Raw genomic sequence first — 27916 nt, 5'->3', positions numbered from 1 at the left:
CTGTATATATTCGGCGCACGTAACGTATAAAATGTAATTTGATTTGACAGAAACAAAGAACAAATCATAGTCTTGTTTAGATTGTGTTGGGAGCCATGTCTTTGTATGTACCCCATCAGCCTTTAACCCAAACCAGCAGCATACCACCTTGCATCCCACTGCTGGCTTACCCCTGAAGTTAAGCAGGGTTGGTTCTGGATGGGAGACCAGATGCTGCTGGATGTGGTGTAGGAGGCACTCTTTCCTAAGGTAAAAAAAAATGTCCCAGGGCAGTGATTGGGAACATTTCCTTGTGTAGGGTGCTGTCTTTTGGATGGGATGTTGAACGCGTGTCCTGACTCTCCGTGGTCACTAAAGATCCCATGGCACTTATTGTAAGAATACGGGTATTAACCCTGGTGTCCTGGCTAAATTCCAAATCTGGCCACCTAATCACCCCCAGCTTCCAATTGGCTCATTCATCCTCCCTCTGACCTGTAACTATTCCCTACGTTGTTGCTGTAAATGACAATGTGTTCTTAGTCAACTTACCTGGTTAAATAAAAAACATGTGTATGGAGTTGTTAGCTCCTCATTGAGTTTTCCTTGTGGACTGCCAATGCGTGTCCCAGAGAAGGCCACTACCACAGTAACCACACACATTCTGCTTGACCAACTTGGCTCTGTGTGTTTGATGAATTCTAGAGAGTTGTAGAGGTGATTTTACTATTGATCTCAATATCAGATAAAGATTTACTGGGCATTTGAAATGGTGCATTGTTGTCGAACATCAAACATATTTGTTTTGTGAAACACTCAGAATGATCTTTCAATACTTCAAAGTATCTTGGAACTAATGCTGATCTTACGGTACCAGACACTGACAGTCAGATCCAGGGCTTCCTTCACCAGCAACATCACTGCTGCTGATGATGAAAGGTCCTGTTTGTCAGGACTGTGGGAGAGGTTACACTGAAGCAGAGGGGGAGAGCCCTACCACCTTGGGCCGAGGTTACACTGAAGCAAAGGGAGAGAGTCCTACCACCTTGGGTTGAGGTTACACTGAAGCAGAGGGAGACAGCCCTACCACATTGGGCCGAGGTTACACTGAAGCAGAGGGAGAGAGTCCCACCACCTTGGGCTGAGGTTACACTGAAGCAGAGGGAGAGAGTCCCACCACCTTGGGTACTTACACTGAAGCAGAGGGAGAGAGTCCTACCACCTTGGGCTGAGGTTACACTGAAGCAGAGGGAGAGAGCCCTACCACATTGGGCTGACGTTACACTAAAGCAGAGGGAGAGTGCCCTACCACATTGGGCTGACGTTACACTAAAGCAGAGGGAGAGAGCCCTACCACATTGGGCTGAGGTTACACTAAAGCAGAGGGAGAGAGCCCTACCACATTGGGCTGAGGTTACACTAAAGCAGAGGGAGAGAGCCCTACCACATTGGGCTGGAGCAGAGCAGTGAAGGATGAATAGCCCAGCAGAGAGGGGAAGAGGATGGAGGAGAGGATGGGGAGGAGGCAAGATGGGAAAGGAAACGATAGGTGGGAGGAGGAGAGCAGGTGGAGCAAGTGGAGATGAAAGATATGCATTCTGAGTAAAATGCAGCAGTTTGCATGAGTAAGCAACTGAGAATGTTCTACAAAAATTGGTCAACTTGCATCTTGTCTACACTTCTAGAAAAAAGGGTTCCAAAAGGGTTCTTTGGCCATCCCAATGGGAGAACCATTTTTGTTCCAGATAAAATACTTTTGGGGTTCTTTATAGGGTTCCAGATAAAATACCAAAAAGGGTTCTTCAAAGGGTTCTCTTATGGGGATAGCCGAAGGACCCTCAACCCTTTTGAGTTCTAGATAGCACCTTTTTTCATGTAAGAGTGTATAAAGAATAGCCTACTGTGCACTCTTACTCACTTCTGCTTTCTGAGCATCACTGAGGGCAGTCTCATTGGAATGAGTTAGGTACATAACATCCCCCAAATCCTAGAGAGAGAGTGTGTCAACTGAAACAGTGTAAAATTAATAGAAAAACAATAAATAGGAAGGGCTATCATCTCCCCTCACTGCCACCTCCTCCCTCTCTCTCTCTCTCTGAGTTTTAAAGTCTCCTCCCTCTTCAGAGAATGGGAGTATGAGGGATTGCTTCAGTCGTCTTAAGAGAACATATACGCACATCTACCATTCTCTGTGTGCCTGTCTCTCTCACTCCATCTCCCAGTCTCTATCTCTCCTCCCTTCTCTGCCTTCTTGACGGACCCACTGCTGACCTCCTCCACTGCTGCTCCCTGCCTGCCTGCCTGACCTGTCCTCAGGCTGAGGATAACCCTGAGCATCGTCAGGAAGAGGAGTTTGTCTAAAGAAGGAACATCTACACTGGTGAAGGTCAGCGTTTTGTTTTGCTTTTCACTTTTTAGGTTTTCTTTAAGTTCCTAACAACTGCTTCAGAGAGAGTTGTTGGTGGTGTTGTCCAAGGGAATGGCCAGGTCTGTGTGGCCCTTGTGTTGTTGTATCTGTATGCCAGGGGTACATACTGTTGATGTGGCCATGCATGAAAGGTCTCATCCTTTGTTCCAATTTTCATTACATTTTACACTATCCATAGTAACATGTCCACATCATTTACATTCATTGAAATGCAAACAAAATCTTTGTATATAAATTTGCCGTTTGTTCAGTGTTGCCAACTGACATTTTCAATCAAACAATTGACTGACAAATTGTGCCTTTCCAATGAGAACATACAGAGCTGTAAGGTGCTTTCTGTTACGTTTCTTTAATGCATGACGGGGCATCTCTTTAATGTATGAGGGCACAAACACATTTCCTCTAAGAGTAATGTTTTTTTTAAAGAAAGCACAAAAATATTGTTTTTGTTATTCCATTATTCTGGTGTGCATGAATTTTTTCTACTCAAGTGTTTGTATTTATAATCCTCCAGGATAGGCTAATGATTTGCTATGGTGTATTATGGATGCAGATCTGCACCTGCAGGGTTCCATGCTTCCTGTGTTCAGGGTCTTCGATGCTTGTCATGGATGGATTCATAATGGAAGAAATGCTGGCTTTTTTGTTACACTAAAATTACTTGCTCTCTTCTCAAGGTTCTGTGACTATTTTATCATGAAAATATCAATTTATGTACATTGTTATTTTGACTACACACCATATGGTCAGCTAGGAAGCTATCCTTTTTTCTCTTATCAACTGCATTGCAATGTCAATGTGAACGTCTGCATGTACCATTACAACTGCATGTGTATTGTCATGTGTCATTTCATCTATCTTCAGTAGCTATCACCAAGGTAAGGTCCAGTCCGACCCATTGGTTCAGGTTCTCTGGGTGTCTAAGAGGTGTGTGAGACCCCTAGTCCCGTCTGCAGTCATGACCAGTAATGAGGAAACTCTCCCGGCTTTGGATTTCCACACTAGGATGCAGCGGATCCGGGAGGGCATCCACATAAGGACCATGAAGGCCAAGAGGAAAGTGGAGGACATCTCTAAGGAAGATGTCCAGGCCTTCTTCAAGAAGCACGCCTTCGTGCTCTTTACTGTAGCTGCCGTCGTTGTAGGTGAGTGAACCCCCCCCCCCCCTGCCTCCCCCGGACAGGCCTACATACACAATACACACAAACAGGCCTACATACTCACACACACGCACACACACCCACACACTTTGAAACCCATGCTCTTCTATTGCAATCCAAAATCCAATAGGGAGACTCACCTACAAACCTCATTCTAGAGGTGATTGAGAGACAGAGCCTCTCATTGTCCTCTGTTCTACAGGCAGTTTCATGTTCATGTTTCAAGCCCACTAATCAGCCCTTCTGATTCTCCAGGTATAATCCTAGGCTTTGCACTGCGTCCCTATAAAATGACCTACCGAGAGGTGAAGTACTTCTCTTTCCCCGGAGAGCTGCTGATGAGGATGCTGCAGATGCTGGTGCTTCCCCTGCTAGTATCCAGTCTAATCACAGGTACACCAAGTCACTATACGGATGCCCTCCACCAGAGGCAAGTTTAGGTGTTTTGACCATGCAGATGAGGGGTGGATTTAGTGGTGTTTGAAAGCCAGGTGTGGAGGCCCAAAGGAAAAGGGAGAATGCCAAAGGGGCTTGAGGCACAAGCACAGGTACTGTAACTTGTGCTTGATCCGTGTGAAATGTATTTTTCTCCAGATTCCCGTTGGTCTCTAGGCTCTGGCATGAAGACAGTCACTTCATTGTACTCCTTTTCTATTAAAATGTGGTGTAGAGAATGAGGGAGGAGGGATGGAGGGAGTGGGGTTAGCTTCAGTAGAAAAGACACCCACTGCCTGTGGGTCTGAGAGGGTAGCTTTGGGATGGGTACCCCCTTGAACCTCTTCCTCCTGCTTCACTTCACATGGATAAAAGCACACAATGTGCCACTCCGCCACTTTCTACACATCTGTATTGTTTTGTGGCATTCCATGACACCCAGCACCAAAATACAGTAAGTGGTTTGGAGGGTGGTGGGATAAGAGATTACGGCCTAGAAAAGAGGCCCACTGCCCAGGTACACAAGCAGACATGTAACTACACCATCTAGTATCTTCCTTAGTCCTCAACAAGGTTAGGATCCATATGACCTAGCTTGGTATGATGTGTAGTATAAATGACATCACTATGCTAACGCTGAGGGATTTACTGTGACCTTGAAACTAGACCTACAGCAGCAAGCTCTAGTCATTTCTCAAAGTAAGATTGAGCTGATCTGTACTGTATCTAATTTTCTTTTCAAACTAACCTCTTTTTAAACTAACCTAATTTGTGAATGTTCACACTGGCTTAAAAGAAGCAGTGAATGTTTACTAAGAATACTTTCTCTGATCACATTTTAAACACTAAAAAACAGTAGAACTGTGGCGTGAAAGGCAGAAAAGGAGATGTGTGAGGTAAATTTTTGTTTCATCCTTCGTCTTTGTAGTAACCCCTGAAAAGAACCCACATAATTCATTTCTTTAGTCCTGTGAAAGTGGTCACACAGGCTTGTTTGCTGTTTCCATGGCGATGTGGAGATGCAAAGTCGTTATGGGCGCATGGCAAGTGGACAAGTTTCTGAGGACTCAGAGAGAGGATGGAGGGAAGAGACAGAAAAAGAGAAAGGGAGAAACAGGGAGAGATAGTGAAAGAGAGAGAAATAAAGAGAGGCACAGAACAGAGAGAGAACCAGAAAGGAGCAGAGGCACAGGTCAGCAGAGGGGTGATTGTGGGAGAGGGAGGAGGGATGAAGGAGATTGAGAGTTGAACGAGGGTTAAATGGAGGGTGAGGGGGTTTAGTCTAACGGCAGTGCCCCTAATAGGTTTAAAGCACAGACATCTCGCTTACACAAAAAACACTTACTCCATCAGCACACTGAATTGGAATAACACACCCGAACGGCCCCTGACACCTTGGAAATTCCAAAGCAAACTTTATTGCAAAGCTTTTTCAGGTAGAGGTCTTTCTCTATAATGGCTCATTGTTTGACTCTTTTTTTTTGTTTTACCTTTATTTAACTAGGCAAGTCAGTTAAGAACAAATTCTTATTTTCAATGACAGCCTAGGAACAGTGGGTTAACTGCCTTGTTCAGGGGCAGAACAACAGATTTGTACCTTGTCAGCTCAGGCATTTGAACTTGCAACCTTTCAGTTACTAGTCCAACACTCTAACCACTAGGCTACACGGCCACCCTCTTACCCTTGGCCTTTTTGTAAGATTGAGAGAGAGAGATGTCAGTAGGGAGAAGCAAACCATAATCATTATCTAATTTCAGATGGAGAACGTCAATACTTTTGCTCGCCTGTATGTTTTGCACTGAGATGCAGTGCCTTAGACCGCTGCCCCACTTGGGAGCAGTGTATGGCTGTGGGTCGACTGCATTGTTTGTATGGAATGTTGGCGTATTGGTAGCTATTAAAAATATCGCCTTGTCAGACCGTTACGTTGTTCCAGTTGGCTGGTACGCGTTATTATACTGAACAAAAATGTAAACGCAACATGCAACAATTTCAAATATTTTACTGAGTTTTATATAAGGAAGTTTCAGATAATGAAATCAGTCAATTGAAATCAATTCATTAGGCCCTAATCTATGGATTTCACATGACTGGGAATCCAGATACGCATCTGTTAGTCACAGATAACTTAAAGAAAAATGTAAAGTAGGGGTGTGGATCATCTGACAGATGATTTCTGTCAGATGACTGTCAGGCAGCCCATTAATCTGCACACCTGTTGACTCTTTGTATTATCAAAATCAAATCAAATGTATTTATATAGCCCTTCTTACATCAGTTGATATCTCAAAGTGCTGTACAGAAACCCAGCCTAAAACCCCAAACAGCAAGCAATGCAGGTGTAGAAGCACGGTGGCTAGGAAAAACTCCCTAGAAAGGCCAAAACCTAGGAAGAAACCTAGAGAGGAACCAGGCTATGAGTGGTGGCCAGTCCTCTTCTGGCTGTGCCGGGTGGAGATTATAACAGAACATGGCCAAGATGTTCAAATGTTCATAAATGACCAGCATGTTCAAATAATAATAATCACAGTAGTTGTCGAGGGTGCAACAAGTCAGCACCTCAAGAGTAAATGTCAGTTGGCTTTTCATAGCCGATCATTGAGAGTATCTCTACCGCCCCTGCTGTCTCTAGAGAGTTGAAAACAGCAGGTCTGGGACAGGTAGCACGTCCGGTGAACAGGTCAGGGTTCCATAGCCGCAGGCAGAACAGTTGAAACTGGAGCAGCAGCACGGCCAGGTGGACTGGGGACAGCAAGGAGTCATCATGCCAGGTAGTCCTGAGGCACGGTCCTAGGGCTCAGGTCCTCAGAGAGAGAGAAAGAAAGAAGGAAAGAGAGAAAGAGAGAATTAGAGAGCATACTTAAATTCACATAGGACACCGGATAAGACGGGAGAAATACTCCAGATATAACAGACTGACCCTAGCCCCCCGACACATAAACTACTGCAGCATAAATACTGGAGGCTGAGACAGAAGGGGTCAGGAGACACTGTGGCCCCATCCGAAGATACCCCCGGACATGGCCGAACAGGAAGGATATAACCCCACCCACTTTGCCAAAGCACAGCCCCCACACCCCACACCACTAGCGGGATATCTTCAACCACCAACTTACCATCCTGAGACAAGGCCGAGTATAGCCCACAAAGATCTCCGCCACGGCACAACCCAAGGGGGGGGGCATGGAAGAACACCAATAAGCCAGTGACTCAGCCCCTGTAATAGGGTTAGAGGCAGAGAATCCCAGTGGAGAGAGGGGAACCAGCCAGGCAGAGACAGCAAGGGCGGTTCATTGCTCCAGAGCCTTTCCGTTCACCTTCACACTCCTGGGCCAGACTACACTCAATCATAGGACCTACTGAATAGATGAGTCTTCAGTAAAGACTTAAAGGTTGAGACCGAGTCTGCATCTCTCACATGGGTAGGCAGACCATTCCATAAAAATGGAGCTCTATAGGAGAAAGCCTCCAGCTGTTTGCTTAGAAATTCTAGGGACAATTAGGAGGCCTGCTTCTTGTGACCGTAGCGTACGTGTAGGTATGTACGGCAGGACCAAATCGGAAAGATAGGTAGGAGCAAACCCATGTAATGCTTTGTAGGTTAGCAGTAAAACCTTGAAATCAGCCCTTGCCTTAACAGGAAGCCAGTGTAGGGAGGCTAGCACTGGAGTAATATGTTCACATTTTTTGGTTCTAGTCAGGATTCTAGCAGCCGTATTTAGCACTAACTGAAGTTTATTTAGTGCTTTATCCGGGTAGCCGGTAAGTAGAGCATTGCAGTAGTCCAACCTAGAAGTAACGAAAGCATGGATTAATTTTTCTGCATCATTTTTGGACAGAAAGTTTCTGATTTTTGCAATGTTACGTAGATGGAAAAAAGCTGTCCTTGAAACAGTCTTGATATGTTCTTCAAAAGAGAGATCAGGGTCCAGAGTAACGCCGAGGTCCTTCACAGTTTTATTTGAGACGACTGTACAACCATCAAGATGAATTGTCAGATTCAACAGAAGATCTCTTTGTTTCTTGGGACCTAGAACAAGCATCTCTGTTTTGTCCGAGTTTAAAAGTAGATAGTTTGCAGCCATCCACCTCCTTATGTCTGAAACACAGGCTTCTAGCGAGGGCAATTTTGGGGCTTCACCATGTTTCATTGAAATGTCCAGCTGTGTGTCATCCGCATAGCAGTGAAATTTAACATTATGCTTTCGAATGAATGGAAGATTCGATATAGGCCGATAGTTTTTTATATTATATGGGTCAAGAGAGGCTTTATTACTGCCACTTTTAGTGAGTTTGGTACACATCCGGTGGATAGAGAGCCGTTTATTATGTTCAACATAGGAGGGCCAAGCACAGGAAGCAGCTCTTTCAGTAGTTTAGTTGGAATAGGGTCCAGTATGCAGCTTGAAGGTTTAGAGGCCATGATTATTTTCATCATTGTGTCAAGAGATATAGTACTAAAACACTTTAGTGTCTCCCTTGATCCTAGTTCCTGGCAGAGTTGTGCAGACTCAGGACAACGGAGCTTTGGAGGAATGCGCAGATTTAAAGAGGAGTCCGTAATTTGCTTTCTAATGATCATGATCTTTTCCTCAAAGAAGTTCATGAATTTATTACTGCTGAAGTGAAAGCCATCCTCTCTTGGGGAATGCTGCTTTTTAGTTAGCTTTGTGACAGTATCAAAAAGAAATTTCGTATTGTTCTTATTTTCCTCAATTAAGTTGGAAAAATAGGATGATCGAGCAGCAGTGAGGGCTCTTCGATACTGCACGGTACAGTCTTTCCAAGCTAGTCGGAAGACTTCCAGTTTGGTGTGGCGCCATTTCCGTTCCAATTTTCTGGAAGCTTGCTTCAGAGCTCATGTATTTTCTGTATACCAGGGAGCTAGTTTCTTATGACAAATGCTTTTAGTTTTTTGGTGTGCAACTGCATCTAGGGTATTTGCGCAAAGTTAAATTGAGTTCCTCAGTTAGGTGGTTAACTGATTTTTGTCCTCTGATGTCCTTGGGTAGGCAGAGGGAGTCTGGAAGGGCATCAAGGAATCTTTGGGTTGTCTGAGAATTTTTGATGCTCCTTGGTTGGGGTCTGAGCAGATTATTTGTTGCGATTGCAAACGTAATAAAATGGTGGTCCGATAATCTTGGATTATGAGGAAAAACATTAAGATCCACAACATTTATTCCACGGGACAAAACTAGGTCCAGAGTATGACTGTGGCAGTGAGTAGGTCCAGAGACATGTTGGACAAAACCCACTGAGTCGATGATGGCTCCGAAAGCCTTTTGGAGTGGGTCTGTGGACTTTTCCATGTGAATATTAAAGTCACCAAAAATTTGAATATTATCTGCTGTGACTACAATGTCCGATAGGAATTCAGAGAACTCAGTGAGGAACGCTGTATATGGCCCAGGAGGCCTGTAAACAGTAGTTATAAAAAGTGATTGAGTAGGCTGCATAGATTTCATGACTAGAAGCTCAAAAGACGAAAACGCGTTGTTTTTTTTGTAAATTGAAATTTGCTATCGTAAATGTTAGTAACACCTCCGCCTTTGCGGGATGCACGGGGGATATGGTCACTAGTGTAACCAGGAGGTGAGGCCTCATTTAACACAGTAAATTCATCAGGCTTAAGCCATGTTTCAGTCAGGCCAATCACATCAAGATTATGATCAGTGATTAGTTCATTGACTATAACTGCCTTTGAAGTGAGGGATCTAACATTAAGTAGCCCTATTTTGAGATGTGAGGTATCACGATCTCTTTCAATAATGGCAGGAATGGAGGAGGTCTTTATTCTAGTAAGATTGCTAAGGCGAACACCGCCATGTTTAGTTTTGCCCAATCTAGGCCGAGGCACAGACACGGTCTCAATGGAGATAGCTGAGCTGACTACACTGACTGTGCTAGTGGCAGACTCCACTAAGCTGGCAGGCTGGCTAACAGTCTGCTGCCTGGCCTGCACCCTATTTCATTGTGGAGCTAGGGGAGTTAGAGCCCTGTCTATGTTTGTAGATAAGATGAGAGCACCCCTCCAGCTAAGATGCAGTCCGTCACTCCTCAACAGGCCAGGCTTGGTCCTGTTTGTGGGTGAGTCCCAGAAAGACGGCCAATTATCTACAAATTCGATCTTTTGGGAGGGGCAGAAAACAGTTTTCAACCAGCGATTGAGTTGTGAGACTCTGCTGTAGAGCTCATCACTCCCCCTAACTGGGAGAGGGCCAGAGACAATTACTCGATGCCGACACGTCTTTATAGCTGATTTTAGCTTTAGCCAGCACCATCTTCAGATTAGCCTTAACGTCGGTAGCCCTGCCCCCTGGTAAACAGTGCATGATCGCTGGATGATTCGTTTTAAGTCTAATACTGCGGGTAATGGAGTCGCCAATGACTAGGGTTTTCAATTTGTCAGAGCTAACAGTAGGAAGCTTCGGCGTCTCAGACCCCGTAACGGGAGGAGTAGAGACCAGAGAAGGCTCGGCCTCTGACTCCGACTCGCTGCTTAATGGGGAGAACCGGTTGAAAGTTTCTGTCGGCTGAATGAGCGACACCGGTTGAGCATTCCTACAGCATTTCCCTCCAGAAGCCATGAGAAAGTTGTCCGGCTGCGGGGACCGTGCGAGGGGATTTATACTAACGTTACTATCTGTACTTACTGGTGGCACAGACGCTGTTTCATCCTTTCCTACACTGAAATTACCCTTGCCTCATTGCTTGCAGCCCAGCTATCCTCGCCGTAAGGCGATCGTTCTCCTGTATATTATGAGTACAGCGACTGCAATTAGAAGGCATCACGTTAATGTTACTACTTAGCTTCGGCTGTTGGAAGTACTGACGAACCATGTTCAGATAAAACGTCCGGAGTGAAAAAGTTATATGAAAAAAAGTTGAGTGAGGGAAAAACTAAAAATATAAACGGTAATTAAAAAGTAAAAATCGTAAAGTTGTCAGCTAGCAAAGTAAGGTTGGCAACAAAACACATAGCAGCACGTAAACAAGTCTGCAAGTTGTGACCGGAAATGACGGCTGCATCCTCCAGCAGGTCCGATCATCTCTGGTCTACAATAATTAGATATGATAAATAATCTCTGAGAAAGAGGAGGAGAGTGACTGCCAGGGCAGTAGACTAGTTCACACTGAGGTCATCTATTAATCTCTCTGTTTATTATCTATGCATAGTCACTTTAACTCTAGCTACATGTACATATTACCTCAATTACCTCGACTAACTGGTGCCCCCACACATTGACTCTGTACCGGTACCCCCTGTATATAGCCTCGCTATTGTTATTTTACTGCTGCTCTTTAATTATTTGTTACTTTTATTTCTTCTTCTTAAAACTGCATTGTTGGTTAAGGGCTTGTAAGTAAGCATTTCACTGTTAGGTCTACACATGTATTCGTCGCATGTGACAAATACATTTTGATTTGATTTTGTATTACTTTCTTAGCTACAGTAAACATATCTCCCTGGCATATTACATCATTTATGCAGCAACATACAATACATTTTTGGACTCACCTTGTTGTGCTGTGTTCACCAGAACAGAAAGGTGGCACGGCGGTCCTTCGTGGGCAAATTTTGTCATCAAACTCTGGCATTCTCTGGATTTATGGTGCTTTCAAAACAACTGGGAACTCAGAAAAAAACAAGGTTGAATCTTGATGACGTCATTGATCTTCAGGTCGTAGCTCTAGAAAGAGGCCAGATTTACAATTCCGAGTTGGATGACCATTCAAAATGTTTTTTTTCCCCCAGTCGGAGCTTATTTATTCCCAACTTCCCAGTTGTCTTGAACTCACTGAAGTCACGTTTTCGCAGTTCCGAGATAAGTTGTTTTGAGCGTGGCACAAATCATGCTTCTGTCACATGGGATGACGCTGGAGAGACGAAGCAGGTACGGGGAGTAAAACATTTAATGTAGAACAGACATGGAATGAGACAGGAACAGCGTCAGCAAACGAGTAACACAAACAAAAGACAATCAATGCAGAAGCGGGGAACAGAGCTGGGGAACTGACAAATATAGGGGAGGTAATAACAGGTGATGAGTGAGTCCAATATCGCTGATGCACGTGACGAGGGAAGGCAGGTGTGCGTAATGAATGGAAGGAGTGCGTGATGGAGGGCAGCCTGGCACCCTCAAGCGCCAGGGAGGAAAGAGCGGGAGCAGACGTGACAGTACCCCTCCCTCTTGGGGCGCCACCCGGCGTCCCACCTGGGCGAACCGGCCGAGACATGGGCGCTGGGCAAGCCGGTTGGGGCGTGGGAGCCCAACAAAATGGCAGGAGCGTGACAGCCTGGCGAGCCGGCTGAGGCATGGAAGCAAGCATGGCCAACGTTGAATGTTAATCATTAATTCGCTCCTACCAGGTGGCATGGTGAGAATCCGTCTCCGCACCACGTGCTCTCACCACTGGTGTCCCCCAGGGCTCAGTTCTAGGCCCTCTCCTATTCTCGCTATACACCAAGTCACTTGGCTCTGTCATATCCTCACATGGTCTCTCCTATCATTGCTACGCAGACGACACACAATTAATCTTCTCCTTTCCCCCTTCTGATAACCAGGTGGCGAATCGGATCTCTGCATGTCTGGCAGACATATCAGTGTGGATGACGGATCACCACCTCAAGCTGAACCTCGGCAAGACGGAGCTGCTCTTCCTCCCGGGGAAGGACTGCCCGTTCCATGATCTCGCCATCATGGTTGACAACTCCATTGCGTCCTCCTCCCAGAGTGCTAAGAGCCTTGGTGTGACCCTGGACAACACCCTGTCGTTCTCCGCTAACATCAAGGCGGTGACCTGATCCTGTAGGTTCATGCTCTACAACATTCGCAGAGTACGACCCTGCCTCACACAGGAAGTGGCGCAGGTCCTAATCCAGGCACTTGTCATCTCCCGTCTGGATTACTGCAACTCGCTGTTGGCGGGGCTCCCTGCCTGTGCCATCAAACCCCTACAACTCATCCAGAACGCCGCAGCCCGTCTGGTGTTCAACCTTCCCAAGTTCTCTCACGTCACCCCGCTCCTCCGCACACTCCACTGGCTTCCAGTTGAAGCTCGCATCTGCTACAAGACCATGGTGCTTGCCTACGGAGCTGTGAGGGGAACGGCACCTCCGTACCTTCAAGCTCTGATCAGTCCCTACACCCAAAGAAGGGCACTGCGTTCATCCACCTCTGGCCTGCTCGCCCCTCCCTACCTCTGCGGAAGCACAGTTCCAGCTCAGCCCAGTCAAAACTGTTCGCTGCTCTGGCACCCCAATGGTGGAACAAGCTCCCTCACGACGCCAGGACAGCGGAGACAATCACCACCTTCCGGAGACACCTGAAACCCCACCTCTTTAAGGAATACCTGGGATAGGATAAAGTAATCCTTCTAAGCCCCCCCCCCAAAAAAGATATAGATGTACTATTGTAAAGTGGTTGTTCCACTGCATATCATAAGGTGAATGCACCAATTTGTAAGTCGCTCTGGATAAGAGCGTCTGCTAAATGACGTAAATGTAAATGTAATTTTAAACTTGGAAAAGAGCCCCTTAACCCCAGTTTTGGGACCACACAGCCCTTGTCACTGATTCCTTCCAAACCACTCATTGTTGAATTTGCGATTTCCAACTTGTTGTGTCATGTTTATGTCCAATGGACAATGAGCACCGATATGTTTTATCTATAATTTTTCTTCATTATTTCTCTTCATATGACAAGGATTAAAAAGGATTTGCCAGTAGATTGTTGACTTGATTCATGATGACTGCTAGCTAAGATTTTGAAAGTATGATGTTGACATGATCAGTCCAATCAAAGCTACTGTACATACAGCTGAAGTCAGAAGTTTACATACACTTAGGTTGGAGTCATTAAAACTCATTTTTCAACCACTCCACAAATTTCTTGTTAACAAACTATAGTTTTCGCAAGTTGGTTAGGACATCTACTTTGTGCATGACACAAGTAATTTTTCCAACAATTATTTACAGACAGATTATTTCACTTATAATTCACTGTATCACAATTCCAGTGGGTCAGAAGTGTACATACACTAAGTTGACTGTGCCTTTACACAGCTTGGAAAATTCCAGAAAATATTGTCATGGCTTTAGAAGCTTCTGATAGGCTAATTGACATCATTGGCGGTGTACCTGTGGATATATTTCAAGGCCTACCTTCAAACTCAGTGCCTCTTTGCTTGACATCATGGGAAAATCAAAAGAAATCAGCCAAGACCTCAGAAAATAAATTGTGGACCTCCACAAGTCTGGTTCATCCTTGGGAGCAATTTCCAAATGCCTGAAGGTACCATGTTCATCTGTACAAACAATAGTACGCAAGTAGAAACACCATGGGACCACGCAGCCGTCATACCACTCAGGAAGGAGACGCATTCTGTCTCCTAGAGATGAATGTACTTTGGTGCGAAAAGTGCAAATCAATCCCAGAACAACAGCAAAGGACCTTGTGAAGATGCTAGAGGAAACAGGTACAAAAGTATCTATATCCACAGTAAAATGAGTCCTATATCGACATAACCTGAAAGGCCCGTCAGCAAGGAAGAAGCCACTGCTCCAAAACCGCCATAAAAAGGCCAGACTACGGTTTGCAACTGCACATGGGGACAAAGATTGTACTTTTTGGAGAAATGTCCTCTGGTCTGATGAAACAAAAATAGAACTGTTTGGCCATAATGACCATCGTTATGTTTGGAGGAAAAAGGGGGAGGCTTGCAAGCCGAAGAACACCATCCCAACCATGAAGCACGGGGGTGGCAGCATCATGTTGTGGGGGTGCTTTGCTGCAGGAGGGACTGGTGCACTTCACAAAATAGATGGAATCATGTGGAAGGAAAATGATGTGGATATATTGAAGCAACATCTCAAGACATCAGTCAGGAAGTTAAAGCTTGGTCGCAAATGGACAATAACCCCAAGCATACTTTCAAATTTGTTGCAAAATGGCTTAAGGACAACAAAGTCAAGGTACTGGAGTGGCCATCACAAAGCCCTGACCTCAATCCTATAGAAAATTTGTGGGCAGAACTGAAAAAGAGTGTGCGAGCAAGGAGGCCTACAAACCTGACTCAGTTACACACCAGCTCTGTCAGGAGGAATGGGCCAAAATTCACCCAATTTATTGTGGGAAGCGTGTGGAAGGCTACCCAAAACGTTTGACCCAAGTTAAACAATTTAAAGGCATTGCTACCAAATACTAATTGAGTGTATGTAAACTTCTGACCCACTGGGAATGTGAAGAAAATAAATAAAAGCTGAAATAAATCTCACTCTACTATTGTTATGACATTTCACATTCTTAAAATAACTAACTGTCCTAAGACAGGGAATTTTTACTAGGATTAAATGTCAGGAATTGTGAAAAACTGAGTTTAAATGTATTTCGCTAAGGTGTATGTAAACTTCTGACTTAAACTGTATAACGTGATTTGATGTAATTATATCTGTGGCCAATGACCTTGAGCCTTCTTGGATGGGCACTTCTAATGTAACCCTATGGCAACACCCAAATGGCTAGAATCTTCGAGGTCTACCCTTAGACTTGGCGGTGATGTAGTGTCCCCATGAGTGACAGAACACTGACCCAATCACGGAGCAAAGCTCCATTTTTTTCTGCTGGCTTGCCCCTCCACCACAGAAAGCACTGAGCTAGGCTGGAACACCTGCATTTTGGAGCTGCCTTACTCAAGAAAACAAAAAAGAGACCATGTTTGTATGCGTCTTTATTAACGCAATGATATATATTTTTTTTTACATTGTTTGCGAACTGATATGTGACACGTATTAATGCCAAAATAACATGCAAAACAGGCAAGCCCCCCCAAAAAAGAAAATATATTTAATTATTTTTTTGGTAAAAATGTGGGGCTCCAAACAGAATGACGGGTCGCCACTGGTCTCTTGATGTTACACCTGATAGCCCCAGTTCACTGAGTTCAACCTCATTTTCACCCATTGTCTGAGGATGAGATATCTGAGAACCCTGCTATTCCAATACCAGCCAACAATTGCCTGTTATGGCATAGACACTTCTCAACAATTCTGTGGTCCCTCAGTTCTCACAGTGTTCCTGTCTCTGCCTTAGGGCATTGGGTTTTCCTTGACCAGAGCAAGGACTCTCCCTTCTGTCTCTCTGGCTCCAACACCATCCAACACATCAGCATAGCTTCAGGAGCTATCCAGAATGCAGGCTAATATGGCTACAGGCAATTGCTATTTCAAGTGTTTTCATGCCACTGCTATGAAGAAATGTTAGAAATGTTGCACAATGGGATAATACTGTTCTTCTAAACAACATCTCCCCTGTCTCTCCAAACCAGGCATGGCAGCACTGGACAGTAAGGCTTCAGGAAAGATGGGTATGCGAGCTGTGGTGTATTACATGACCACCACCATTATCGCTGTCATCATAGGCATCATCGTGGTGCTCATGATCCACCCTGGGAAAGGATCTAAGGATGAGTTCATGAAACAGTCGAAGATAGAGGACATCAGCCCTGCCGACGCCTTCCTGGATCTCATCAGGTAGCTAGCTACATACTAGAGTAGGAGGAGGGTCAGGGGTTTAGTGGAGGAAATATGAACTGTTTTTGTGCCATTGTACCTCTGTCTTCATTCATTGTGATGATCATGCTCTTTCATTTCAGAAACATGTTTCCACCAAACATGGTCCAGGCCTGCACACAGCAGGTAAAGCATTTAATGACTTTGTTACTACAAACGGATGTTACAAATTTAACTATGGTTCTACGAATACCTTGAAGACCGTCAGTACGGTTTAAATTGTGGATGATATCTCTCGCACTCCCCACAGGTCGAGTAATAACAACAAAGTCACGTCGGTGATGTGACAGCGTGGTAGGACGTGCCCCCGCAGTTCATATAAAACCATACATCAGACCACGCACTGTCTCAGAAAATCTTCTTGCCCAAAGATTCAGAGTGACAGGAAAGTACTGACGGTCTTACAGGTATTCGTAGAACCATAGTTACAATCGTAACTTCTGTTCTACTTCATACCTTTCAGACCGCCAGTACAGTTATAGCACTATTAACCTCTGATTAATGCGACAATGTCACTGGGAGAATGGCAGGTCCCATGGTGTGGCAGGATGAGACGTTGACCTTGTAAAATCTTAAGAACGTGCAGGGCGACGACCAGGTAACAGCTGCACATATCTCATTCATAGGGATGCCTTTCAGCGGAGCACAGGATGTGGGGACACTTCTGGTAGAGTGACATATCACACGCCCTGGAACAAGGAGCCCTATACCATTATAGGCCTGAGCAATGACATCCACAACTCAGTGTGAAAGCCTCTGCTTGGACAATGCAAGGCCTTTTGACACAGGAACGAACAGCTGGTCTGACTTCCTGTAGTGCCCCGAGGCTTGCATATAGAGTTTTGTGGGCTTTCCCTCTCTTGGTAGCCCTGGGTGGGTCCTGGCGAACAACGCTATGAAACCACACACTATTGCAGAGACTTTGATATTACTAGCCACAATTGATATGGTGAAAAAACAATGTGTGTGGAGGCAGAGGCACAGAGACTCAAATTATCTGTGAAAACCAGGCCCTCAACTCTGGCTAGCTGCGCTTCCCTCACCTTCACAGGCATGATGGTGCAGTTAATGCAGGGGTCAGAGAGGGCATCTCGCAGGTGGCCAATGCCTAGGCAGGCGGGGAACAGGTCATGACCATCTTCCACTTGTAGTTCAACTCCAAATGAGGAGCAGCCATGCATGCCCAGCAATGGTGATGTGGTAGTCTCTCAGCTAAGAATGTGAAGAAAAAAATCGAAATATATATTCTCATGCAAATATACTAATGAATCAAATGAACTAATATAATAGTAACTGGAGACTGTATAACAGAGCAGCTACCACAATAAACAGTAAAGGTAGAGGGCAACAATAATCTGGCAGGAGTTGTACAGCAACCTCAAAATAATTTATTGTGAGCCAAGCTACGACCGCAAGGCTGGAGCAGGAGAGATACCATGTTTAAATGTAGGCTTAATTTATGAAAAACACTCACGAACGGCTGTCGTTTGGTAAGCCAAGCTGACGACACACAGTGGCAGCTACAGTAGGTTGAGTTGGTTAGCTAGCTAGCTTGTAGAGTCCTAGTAATACCAGGGGAGAGGGATGCCTGGGGGAGGCAGTTCGAATCTCACTTCGTATAGCTGGCTAGGCTAACAATCTTCCTAGACGGCGTGCACGCTCTGAGACGTGGTTATCTAGGGAAAGGGACCCGTTTTGAGATTTAAACAGTCGAAGGATGACTAGTGCCCCGTGGTCTCGATAACAAGCATGGCAGTGGAGGATATCTTGACAAGGTTAGCACCGGAGTACGGTGGCCAACACACACATTAGCTGGTAAGCTATTAAAGTTATCGATATCGATATCCACCGATATAAAAGGGATAGGTAGGAGAGAGCTGTCACACAGCCTTGGAGGGCGAATTTCGCACTTCGACCCACAGGTCACAGGCTGTTGATGACAGACTGTCAGTACACACAACTCACACAGAGTTTAGCTTACCCTACTGCAGCGGTTCCCAAACTAAGGGTCGCCTGATATGAAAATGGGTTTGCGGGACATTGTCCAAAATCATTTTTTTTTTATTTGTATAATATATATATATTACACACACACACACACACACACACACACACACACACACACACACACACACACTACCGTTCAAAAGTTTGGGGTCACTTAGAAATGTCCTTGTTTTTGAAAGAAAAGCACATTTTTTGTCCATTAAAATAACATTCAATTGATCAGAAATACAGTGTAAACATTGTTAATGTTGTAAATGACTATTGTAGCTGGAAACGGCAGATTTGTTATGGAATATCTACATAGGCGTACAGAGGCCCATTATCAGCAACCATCACTCCTGTGTTCCAATGGCACGTTGTGTTAGCTAATCCAAGTTTATCATTTTAAAAGGCTAATTGATCATTCGAAAACCCTTTTGCAATTATGTTAGCACAGCTGAAAACTGTTGTTCTGATTAAAGAAGCGATAAAACTGGCCTTCTTTAGACTAGTTTAGTATGTGAAGCATCAGCATTTGTGGGTTCGATTACAGGCTCAAAATGGCCAGAAACAAAGAACTCGTCAGTCTATTTTTGTTCTGAGAAATGAAAGCTATTCTATGCGAGAAATTGCCAAGAAACTGAAGATCTCGTACAACGCTGTGTACTACTCCCTTCACAGAACTGCGCAAACTGGGTCTAACCAAATTAGAAAGAGGAGTGGGAGGCCCCGGTGCACAACTGAGCAAGAGGACAAGTACATTAGAGTGTCTAATTTGAGAAACAGATGCCTCACAAGACCTCAACTGGCAGCTTCATTAAATAGTGCCCGCGGAACACCAGTCTCAACATCAACAGTGAAGAGGCGACTCAGGGATGCTTGTCTTCTAGGCAGAGTTCCTCTGTCCAGTGTCTGTGTTTTGCCCATCTTAATCTTTTCTTTTTGTTGGCCAGTCTGAGATTGGCTTTTTCTTTGCAACTCTGCCTAGAAGGCCAGCATCCTGGAGTCGCCTCTTCACTGTTGACGTTGAGACTGGTGTTTTGCGGGTATATTATAATATTGTCTTTGTATCTCAAAATCATTGTAATGTGATTAACCTTAAAAATCTAAATGAAAATTATTCTAATCTAGAAGATCAAATTCAACCAGAGAACGCCCTTAGATCATGGGAAAAGGCCGCACTTGACCATTGCATTTGAATCATTCCCACAGTGAATGACTAGGCCCGCTACGCTATGAAACCACACACTATTGCAGAGACTTTGATATTACTAGCCACAATTCATATGGTGAAAAAACAATGTGTGGGGAGGCAGAGGCACCGAGACTCAAATCAATTCCTTTGTGAGATAACACTGTTAAACTAACAATTTTTGCTATTGTTAGCAATCAAGAGGAAACTGACTGAATGACTCAAAACTCCCCCGCTTATGCTCTCCAAATGGACATTAACTGTGAGGGCCAAGATGTCCATGCATTGACTTTTGTTCACTATACATTTCAGGGGATGCTATTCACAAAGACATATTGTTCTGTCTCACAATTCCCGAGCATGAAGGAAAGGGGGATACCTTGTCAGTTGTCCAACTGAATGTATTCAACTGAAATGTGTCTTCCGCATTTAACCCTACCTGAATCAGAGAGTTGCAGGAGGCTGCCTTATGTGGATGCCTTGACATCCACATCTTCAGTGCCCAGGGAACAGTGGGTTAACTGCCTTGCTCAGGACAACAGATTTGTACCTTGGCAGCTTGGGATTTGATCCAGCAACCTTCTGGTTACTGGCCCAACGATCTAACCACTAGGCTACCTGAAACGTTACAGGGGATGTTCATTGTGCTGCGTGGCTATATTGACGAAAAACAGATTCCATGGGATCGAATGATGGGCTTTTGCACAGATGGGGCTCCATCTATGGCGGGCAGGCTTGTGTCTCCCTCTGTCATATGCACGCATTGCACGCTACACCGAGAGCAATTGGCAACAAAAGAGCTGAGCACAGAACTCGGAGATATACTGCAGCAGGTAACTTAGATTGTAAACTATATCAAACCACATCCACTGCGTGCACGCCTGTTCGCAAAACTATGTGGAGGCATGACAATGTTCTATTTCATACTGAGGCTGGGTGGTAATCGAGTGTTAGAACAATTTTTCTCATTGAGAGAGGTACTATTGTCATTCACAATGTATGTAAAAAAAAATATGACTTAGTTGACTTTCTGTGTAATGAAAAGAAAATGTGTCTCCCTGACTATGTAACAGACATATTTGGGAAACTGAACGAACTGAACACAAGCATGCAGGGGAAATACAAAAACATTCTACGGGTGGCCTCACGAGTGGCGCAGCGGTCTAAGGCAGTGCTAAAGGTATCACTACAGACCCGGGTTCGATCCTAGGCTGTGTCGCAGCTGGCTGTGACCAATTGGCCCAGCGTCGTCCAGGTTAGAGGAGGGTTTGGCAAGCCGAGATGCCCTTGTCCCATTGCGTTTTAGTGACTCCTTATGGTGGGCTGGGCGTATTCATGCTGACTTTGCTCGCCAGTTGTACGGTATTTCCTCCGACACATTGGTGTGGCTGGCTTCCAGGGTAAGCAAGCAGTGTGTCAAGAAGCAGTGCGGCTTGTGTTTTGGAGGATGCATGGCTCTCGACCTTTGCCTCTCCCTAGTCTGTATGGGAGTTGCAGTGATGGAACAAGACTAACTACCAATTGGAAAGTGCTAAAAACCTTCTTTTTTTAAAAACATTCTACAGATGAGTGACCGAATCAGTGGATTCAGAGGAAAGAATTCTTATTGAAGAGAGTCTTCCAAAAGCCATGCCCCCTTCCCTCGCCTGTGCATGTTACTGACAGAAAACAGCATCTGTAAGTGTCCAACATGAGTGATGACTGTTCACCTCCAATGCTTGGAAGAGCACTTTGGGACCTACTTCCCAATCTGTTTGACTGTGATCCTGGCTCTGTTGACATGCCGGTAAGTGAAATCGAACAGCTAATCAAGCGGCCATGTGACCGAATGCATTCACGGGTCACTACGGAGGTGTTTTTGTTCCTGACTCAAAGGGAATACCCTGCCGTCTCCCTCTAAGCATTTATGCCACATTCAAAACAACTGGGAACTTGTAAGTGGGAACTCGGAAATCTCCGACTTCAGTGCATTCAAGACAACTGGGAACTCTGAAAGAAAACAAGCGCAGACTGGGAAAAATCGTTTCTCGAGCTCAGACTTTCCGACCTGAAGATCACTGAAGCCATGATTTGAGCTCGTATTTTTCCAGAGTTCCCAGTTGTTTTGAAAGCACTATAAACCTCATGGTACCCTTCACCAGCTCATATCTGTGTGAAGCTGGATTCAGTGCTCTCTCTGCATTAAAACCAAATATAGATCCAGGTTGGATGTGACAGCAGAGATGAGGTGCGTACTGTCTGACCACACCCCCTGACTTTGAGAATCTCTGACGTGACATGCATCAAGCACACCCATTTTATTAGTGGTGGTGAGATAAGAGACATTATGTCAGACTCATTTGGAATTGACTGTCACAGCCCCACATTAAAAGTATGTGATGGTGAGTTGAGAAGCCAATCAGAAATACTCTTGACTACCATAGCCCCAAATAAAAAAGTAAACATTGGCTGTTAATTACATAATTTTTTTCACATGGTTGGGCTCGCAAGAATTTTCAGATATCAAAATGGGGTCGTGGTCCAAAAGAAGTTTGGGAACCCCTGCCTTACTGGGACCTGGGAAAATGCAATTCGAAAAATGGGAGCAGTGAAGCAGTCAACTTGTGCAATATGGCTAAAATAACTTTGCGAGAAGAAATGAGAGACAGTGTGTGGTCTGACGTATGGTTTGTTATGAACCGCGGGCACGTCTTCTCAAGCTGTCACATCAACAGCGTGATTGTTTTTATTATTACCTGACCTGTGTGGAGCGCGAGAGATATAATCCATACTTTCAACTGTACTGACAGTCTGAAAGGTATAAAGTAAAACAGCTTTCCTCATTCAAAAAGCAGATTTTCCCTAAGTAAAAATTTGCCGCAGGAAATGGTTCTATTGAAATAATGATGGTAATGAAAAAGGATACGTTTTGCGAAATACTTTTTGTGAATGGATACATTATTGACATTTTCAGAGGAAGCTTGCTGGTTTTGGAATTTCTGAGCAGAGAAATCATTACATAAGAGACATAGAAACCCAAAACTGAGGGGGACATTTATTTACACTGGAAGAAAAATTCTGACCACTAGGAACAAATCTCAAAATCTGACTTTTTTAATTTATTTTATTTTTTATTTAACCTTTATTTAACTAGGCGCCACCCTTTGGGACTCCCAATCACGGCCGGTTGTGATACAGCCTGGACTTCTGCTGCCATGTGTAAATAAAAAATGATCATCAGCGGCAGATAAGAAAGAACCCACTTCCATTATTCATCTAAATGTTTTGGAGTTGTTGTGGTATGGTTGATGGACACAGTGGGGTTTGAACTGCAATGAAGCATTGGCAGGGTTGCAATAGTAGCATTGTGGGGGCCGTGGCGTACCGCAGTTTCGCAGGGCCCCGGGCAAGGTCTGAGCTAATTTCCTGTCATTCTAAACATTTTTTCCGTGGCTTTTGGTGGGGGGGAAGAGACCATGTCCATGGGGAGCTCAACACTTTGTGGTCTGGACCCTCTCCCCATACAGGGTCATCATAGATCCAGCTGGACCTTACAGAATACTGCTCCAGCCATACAGAGGCCCATTGTTTAATTCACAAGGCTGCAATGAGTGGAGCAGGTGCCTTTAGAGTTTTTGCTCTCTAGTCTATCGAAAAGGCACAAGTCTGACAACCTTCCCTAGGTACCTTATCTATGTTCAGTAGATGCACATCAAAATCCCACTTGAAGACTGGAGCACAGGCCAAAATGAAGAGGCTGAGTTAATATTCAGTAACATGACTTAAAAAAGACTATTTCAGTAACACTTTCACTAAAGGAAATGACATGCGATCATCACTTTAACAAGACAATGATAACCCATCACTCACGTAACCGGCTCTTTCCCTCCAGTTCAAAACCAAATACGGGAAGCGAATTGTCCATGTAACGGTGACAGTGAACGACTCGGTCTTCAACCTGACCAACCTGACTGAGCAGATTACCCGGGAGGAGGTGATCCCTATCCCGGGCACGGTGAACGGGGTCAATGCCCTGGGGCTGGTGGTCTTCTCCATGTGCTTTGGCCTCATCATCGGCAACATGAAGGAGCAGGGCCAGCCCCTCAGGGATTTCTTCGACAGCCTCAATGAGGCTATCATGAGGCTGGTGGCAATTATCATGTGGTGAGTAGTTGGTGTGTGTATAGGTGTTTATAAGGATGGTGTGTGTGTGTGTGTTATGATGATGGTCCAATAATCATTCATTAGGTGAGTGTGTGTGTGTGTGTGTGTTTATGCGAACCCCCTGCATTGCATGTGGTTCATGATTAGATCAGGCACAGAGAAATCTCCACATCTATGCTTTGGAATGCTAAGTCTACCTATAGAGTGCCTGCAGAGTTGGGAGTTACTATGTGTATCTCTCCGTCTCAATTCAATCAAATGGCTCTTGCCTGAGGTATTGTTATGAATTATCTGGTAACTATAAACACGCATGATCTGATATAGGCCTTTAGGGTTACTGAGATAATTGCAGGACCACAATCTCATAATTGGCCAACATAGAACCCTCTCAGGGCATGTAGCTTCCTGATGCTAAATTATTCCACAGATGAATTACAAGGCTTTGTAACCAAGACCAGTGACATGTTCACTCAATTAAATCCAAAATATTCCCAGTCAGATATTTGACAGATTTAAACCAAGTTTTGTTTATGAATAAAGGTAATTTCATAGCCTGTGCTTTGCACTCTCAGAATGCACTGATGATTTCTCAAATGTCTGTCCGTGAGAGACTAAACATTTTACTTTTTCAGGCCTACAGTATTACACAGAAAAATAAGGCCCTTTTAACTATGTGACCATATCCTTCCCCAGCATAACCTCTTCTCCGTCCTCTGCTCTACAGGTATGCACCAATCGGTATCATGTTCCTCATATCGGGGAAGATCGTGGAGATGGACGACATCACTGAGATGGGTGGTCAGCTGGCCATGTACACCATCACGGTGATCATAGGCCTGTCCATCCACGCTTTCATCATCCTCCCCGGCCTGTACTTCGCCATCACACGGCTGAACCCCTTCATCTTCATCATGGGGCTGGTGGAGGCCCTCATCACAGCCCTGGGAACCTCTTCCAGGTTGGTCCCCTTACATTAATCTCCTCCCTGGCCTGCTCGGACTACCCCACACTGTAGCCTCGCCTGACTTGGCCCTGACTCATGTCAAATCAAAGCCTATTATAGTAGGGCCAGGAGTGTTCTTGATCAGATTGTGCCTATAAGACATCACCATCCTCGTTAGTAGAGTTACTAAAGCTTACCCCTGGAGAATATGATGAATAGATCTAATACAAAAAAACTAAAACAACAACCACTCAAACACCATCTGTTTCTCTCTCCGTCTCTATCTCAGCTCAGCAACCCTTCCCATCACCTTCAAGTGTCTGGAGGTGAACAACAAGGTGGATAAGCGCATCACGCGGTTTGTGTTGCCGGTTGGCGCCACCATTAACATGGATGGAACAGCACTTTACGAGGCTCTGGCAGCTATCTTCATAGCTCAGGTTAACAACATGGACATGAACTTAGGTCAGATCATTACAATCAGGTAAGAATTTCTATCTAATGTTAATAAGCTAAAGTTTATGTTTACGGAATCAAAAGATGTTGATATGTTTACAACTACATTACATGATTTATCAAGATAAGAGTTTAAAATATATAATTTTGTGTTATAAAACAGCATCACAGCCACTGCAGCAAGTATTGGAGCTGCAGGTATACCACAGGCTGGACTGGTCACCATGGTGATTGTGTTGACCTCTGTCGGACTTCCCACTGATGACATCACCCTCATCATTGCAGTTGATTGGTTCCTGTGAGTAATTTTTCCCATTTTCAGATTGAGACATGAGAATAGATAAATTATATTTGAATAATGATAAAGCTATAATGGTGCAAATATACGCATACTACTTATTGTCTATAGTATACAAATTGTATAATGACTGGAACTGAAACGCAAACCATTTATCTTTCATTTTAAAGGTCGAACATCCTTTTTTATCAACTACAACCCTAGTGACACACTTGTACTATCCCTCGGATCTTGCTCCACTTTTTGGAATTGCATATTTTTTTAGTTTTAACATAGAAACATAATTAGGTTGCCCAAATTAATGATTTCAATTAGAATTCCCTTCCCAGAAATTACACAGCTAATTGGGTAGTGAGAAAAAATCCCACTCTCCATAAACTAGGAGGGATGGAATGTGCAGACAGAGTCAAAGCTTCATTTAATGAAAACATGGATGTTTCTCACAGTGATTAGAATATGAGATAGCCTATAGGGAGTGTTCTGACTACTCTTTAACAGTAGATTGGAATTTTCTCTGCTGATAATGCTGTGGACTATTTCCCCTCTGCATTCTTTTGACTATGAGTAATCTAAAGACGTTAGTTTACCTTTAATCAAAAGCAGGAAATGGGTAAATGTTTTGACCTGTTCAATATAACATGACCAAACGTCCCAGCGGACATTGGCTAGGGTTTTCTTTAAAAACTGTATGTCCCGCCACCCCTCTCGACCACTGTCTTCCCTTCCACTGTATATGATTCCTTCACCCTGGTTAAGCTTTTTCTTCTTATGTTATTCCTGGATTGTAGTGACCGACTGCGTACCACAACCAACGTCTTGGGTGACTCCATTGGGGCTGGCATTGTGGAATTCCTATCTCGACAGGAGCTGCAGGCCAAGGATGTGGAGATGGGGAACATTGTGCTGGAGGAGAGGAAGAAACCATACCAGCTAATCTCTCAGGAAAACGACCATGAAAACGCCAAACGTCCGAAAACTGAAAGCAAGATGTAGATCAACGCTCAATAGTGCACACAAGCACACGCACGCACACACACGGAATGTTTTGGTTCATTTTTGTTTTCAATCTGTCATATTTGTCCAGTTATTGTCACTCTACCATATTTCCTTTCCTTTGTTATTTTGTCATTCATAAAGTAACTTTTCTATTTACTATCTAACTATTTTTTAATGTTTCTTTCCCTGAAGTGGCCCAATCAAATTGCTTACATCCGCCGCCTCTCTACGAGATAGATAGGCCACCTGTTTTATGGTTTGTCTGGGTATTTTTGTGTTGAATTAAGTCATGGCCTAGAATATGTATATAGTACAATGGTATAAGTAATGAGGAAAGTGTTGGGTGTTGATGTCCAAAAGGAATTTTGAAAAATTATGAAAGGACAACCTATGTTTGAATGACTGGGCAAGCTTCATCCTTCAAAAAAAGCAACAGAGAACACATTTGTATATAACTACCTTAATTTTGGTGGACCCCTGGAAGAGAAGCTTCTGCCTTGGCAGCAGCTAATGGGGATCCATAATAAATACAAATACAATTACATTTTATTTGCTACAACTAATGAAATGAGGCCCTATGAGCTGTTTCTGGTGAAAAACAACCAACTTCCTATCATGGGTTAATTAAGCAGTAATTTAAATAACAATCCTCAAGTGGTGTGTATTTTTTATTTTTTTTATTTTATTAACTTTTTTCATGCTGTCAATATTCCTGTTGCATATGACAACACCAATTGTATTTTTACTTTATTTTGATTGATCAAATTATTGAAGGTGGTGCTGTGATGCTGACAATATGGCTAAAACGAGATGTATCCAACAATCGTCATCACTATATATTTATCCAACAATTGTTATCACTATATATTCCCTATTTGTAGCCAGCCCTAAGACAAATGAGTCTTTGAAATATCCTTCACTATTTAGTACATCATTATTTTAACATAGCAGGTGTTTAATATTTTTAAGGCTTTGTAGAGTGATTGTATGTCGATATATGTGTAAATTAACTATATAATATGGATAGTTGTTTACGTGAATATGTCTTCTTTAATCTCAATGCAGAAAGATATTTGTTTTCAGGGCTGAAATGCCACTCCAATGCCTTGGTTAGTGAAATCAAGGAACATAGTTCGTGATAATTACAGTATGTGTGAACTAACTCAAATGGATTTAGAAAATATGTTATTTTCTTTCATTTTTTTCTTTAAGTTTTGAGATATGATGGTTCACTTTCTGTAAAGGCAACATTTGTGGTGAAAAGGAAATAAATGGACTGGTAGATTTGTCTTTGGTGAATAACATTTTGAATAAAATGTAAAAAGGAA

General features: G+C 43.9%; 1 protein-coding gene across 1 annotated transcript; it reads left to right on the top strand.

The window, feature by feature from the left end:
* Window positions 1–354: 354 nt before the first annotated feature.
* LOC106568174 (excitatory amino acid transporter 1) lies at window positions 355–27916 on the top strand. The gene is made up of 10 exons (XM_014138272.2): window positions 355–2365; window positions 3413–3552; window positions 3823–3960; window positions 16331–16535; window positions 16658–16700; window positions 23624–23895; window positions 24620–24853; window positions 25128–25322; window positions 25458–25592; window positions 26381–27916. Exons 2-10 carry the CDS (start codon window positions 3414–3416, stop codon window positions 26583–26585), a joined length of 1566 nt encoding a protein of 521 aa, XP_013993747.1. The 5' UTR covers window positions 355–2365; window position 3413; the 3' UTR covers window positions 26586–27916.

The sequence above is a fragment of the Salmo salar genome, chromosome ssa13 (assembly GCF_905237065.1).
Source record: "Salmo salar chromosome ssa13, Ssal_v3.1, whole genome shotgun sequence".
Taxonomy (NCBI): Eukaryota; Metazoa; Chordata; class Actinopteri; order Salmoniformes; family Salmonidae; genus Salmo; species Salmo salar.
This window is presented reverse-complemented; position numbering and strand designations above follow the sequence as displayed.

Coding starts and splice junctions, on each gene's coding strand:
- LOC106568174 (XM_014138272.2), top strand. CDS start 3,414: ATGCAGCGGATCCGGGAGGGCATCCACATAAGGACCATGAAGGCCAAG. Junction 16,701..23,623: donor TCCAGGCCTGCACACAGCAG/GTAAAGCATTTA, acceptor CTTTCCCTCCAG/TTCAAAACCAAATACGGGAA. Junction 25,323..25,457: donor GGTCAGATCATTACAATCAG/GTAAGAATTTCT, acceptor GTTATAAAACAG/CATCACAGCCACTGCAGCAA.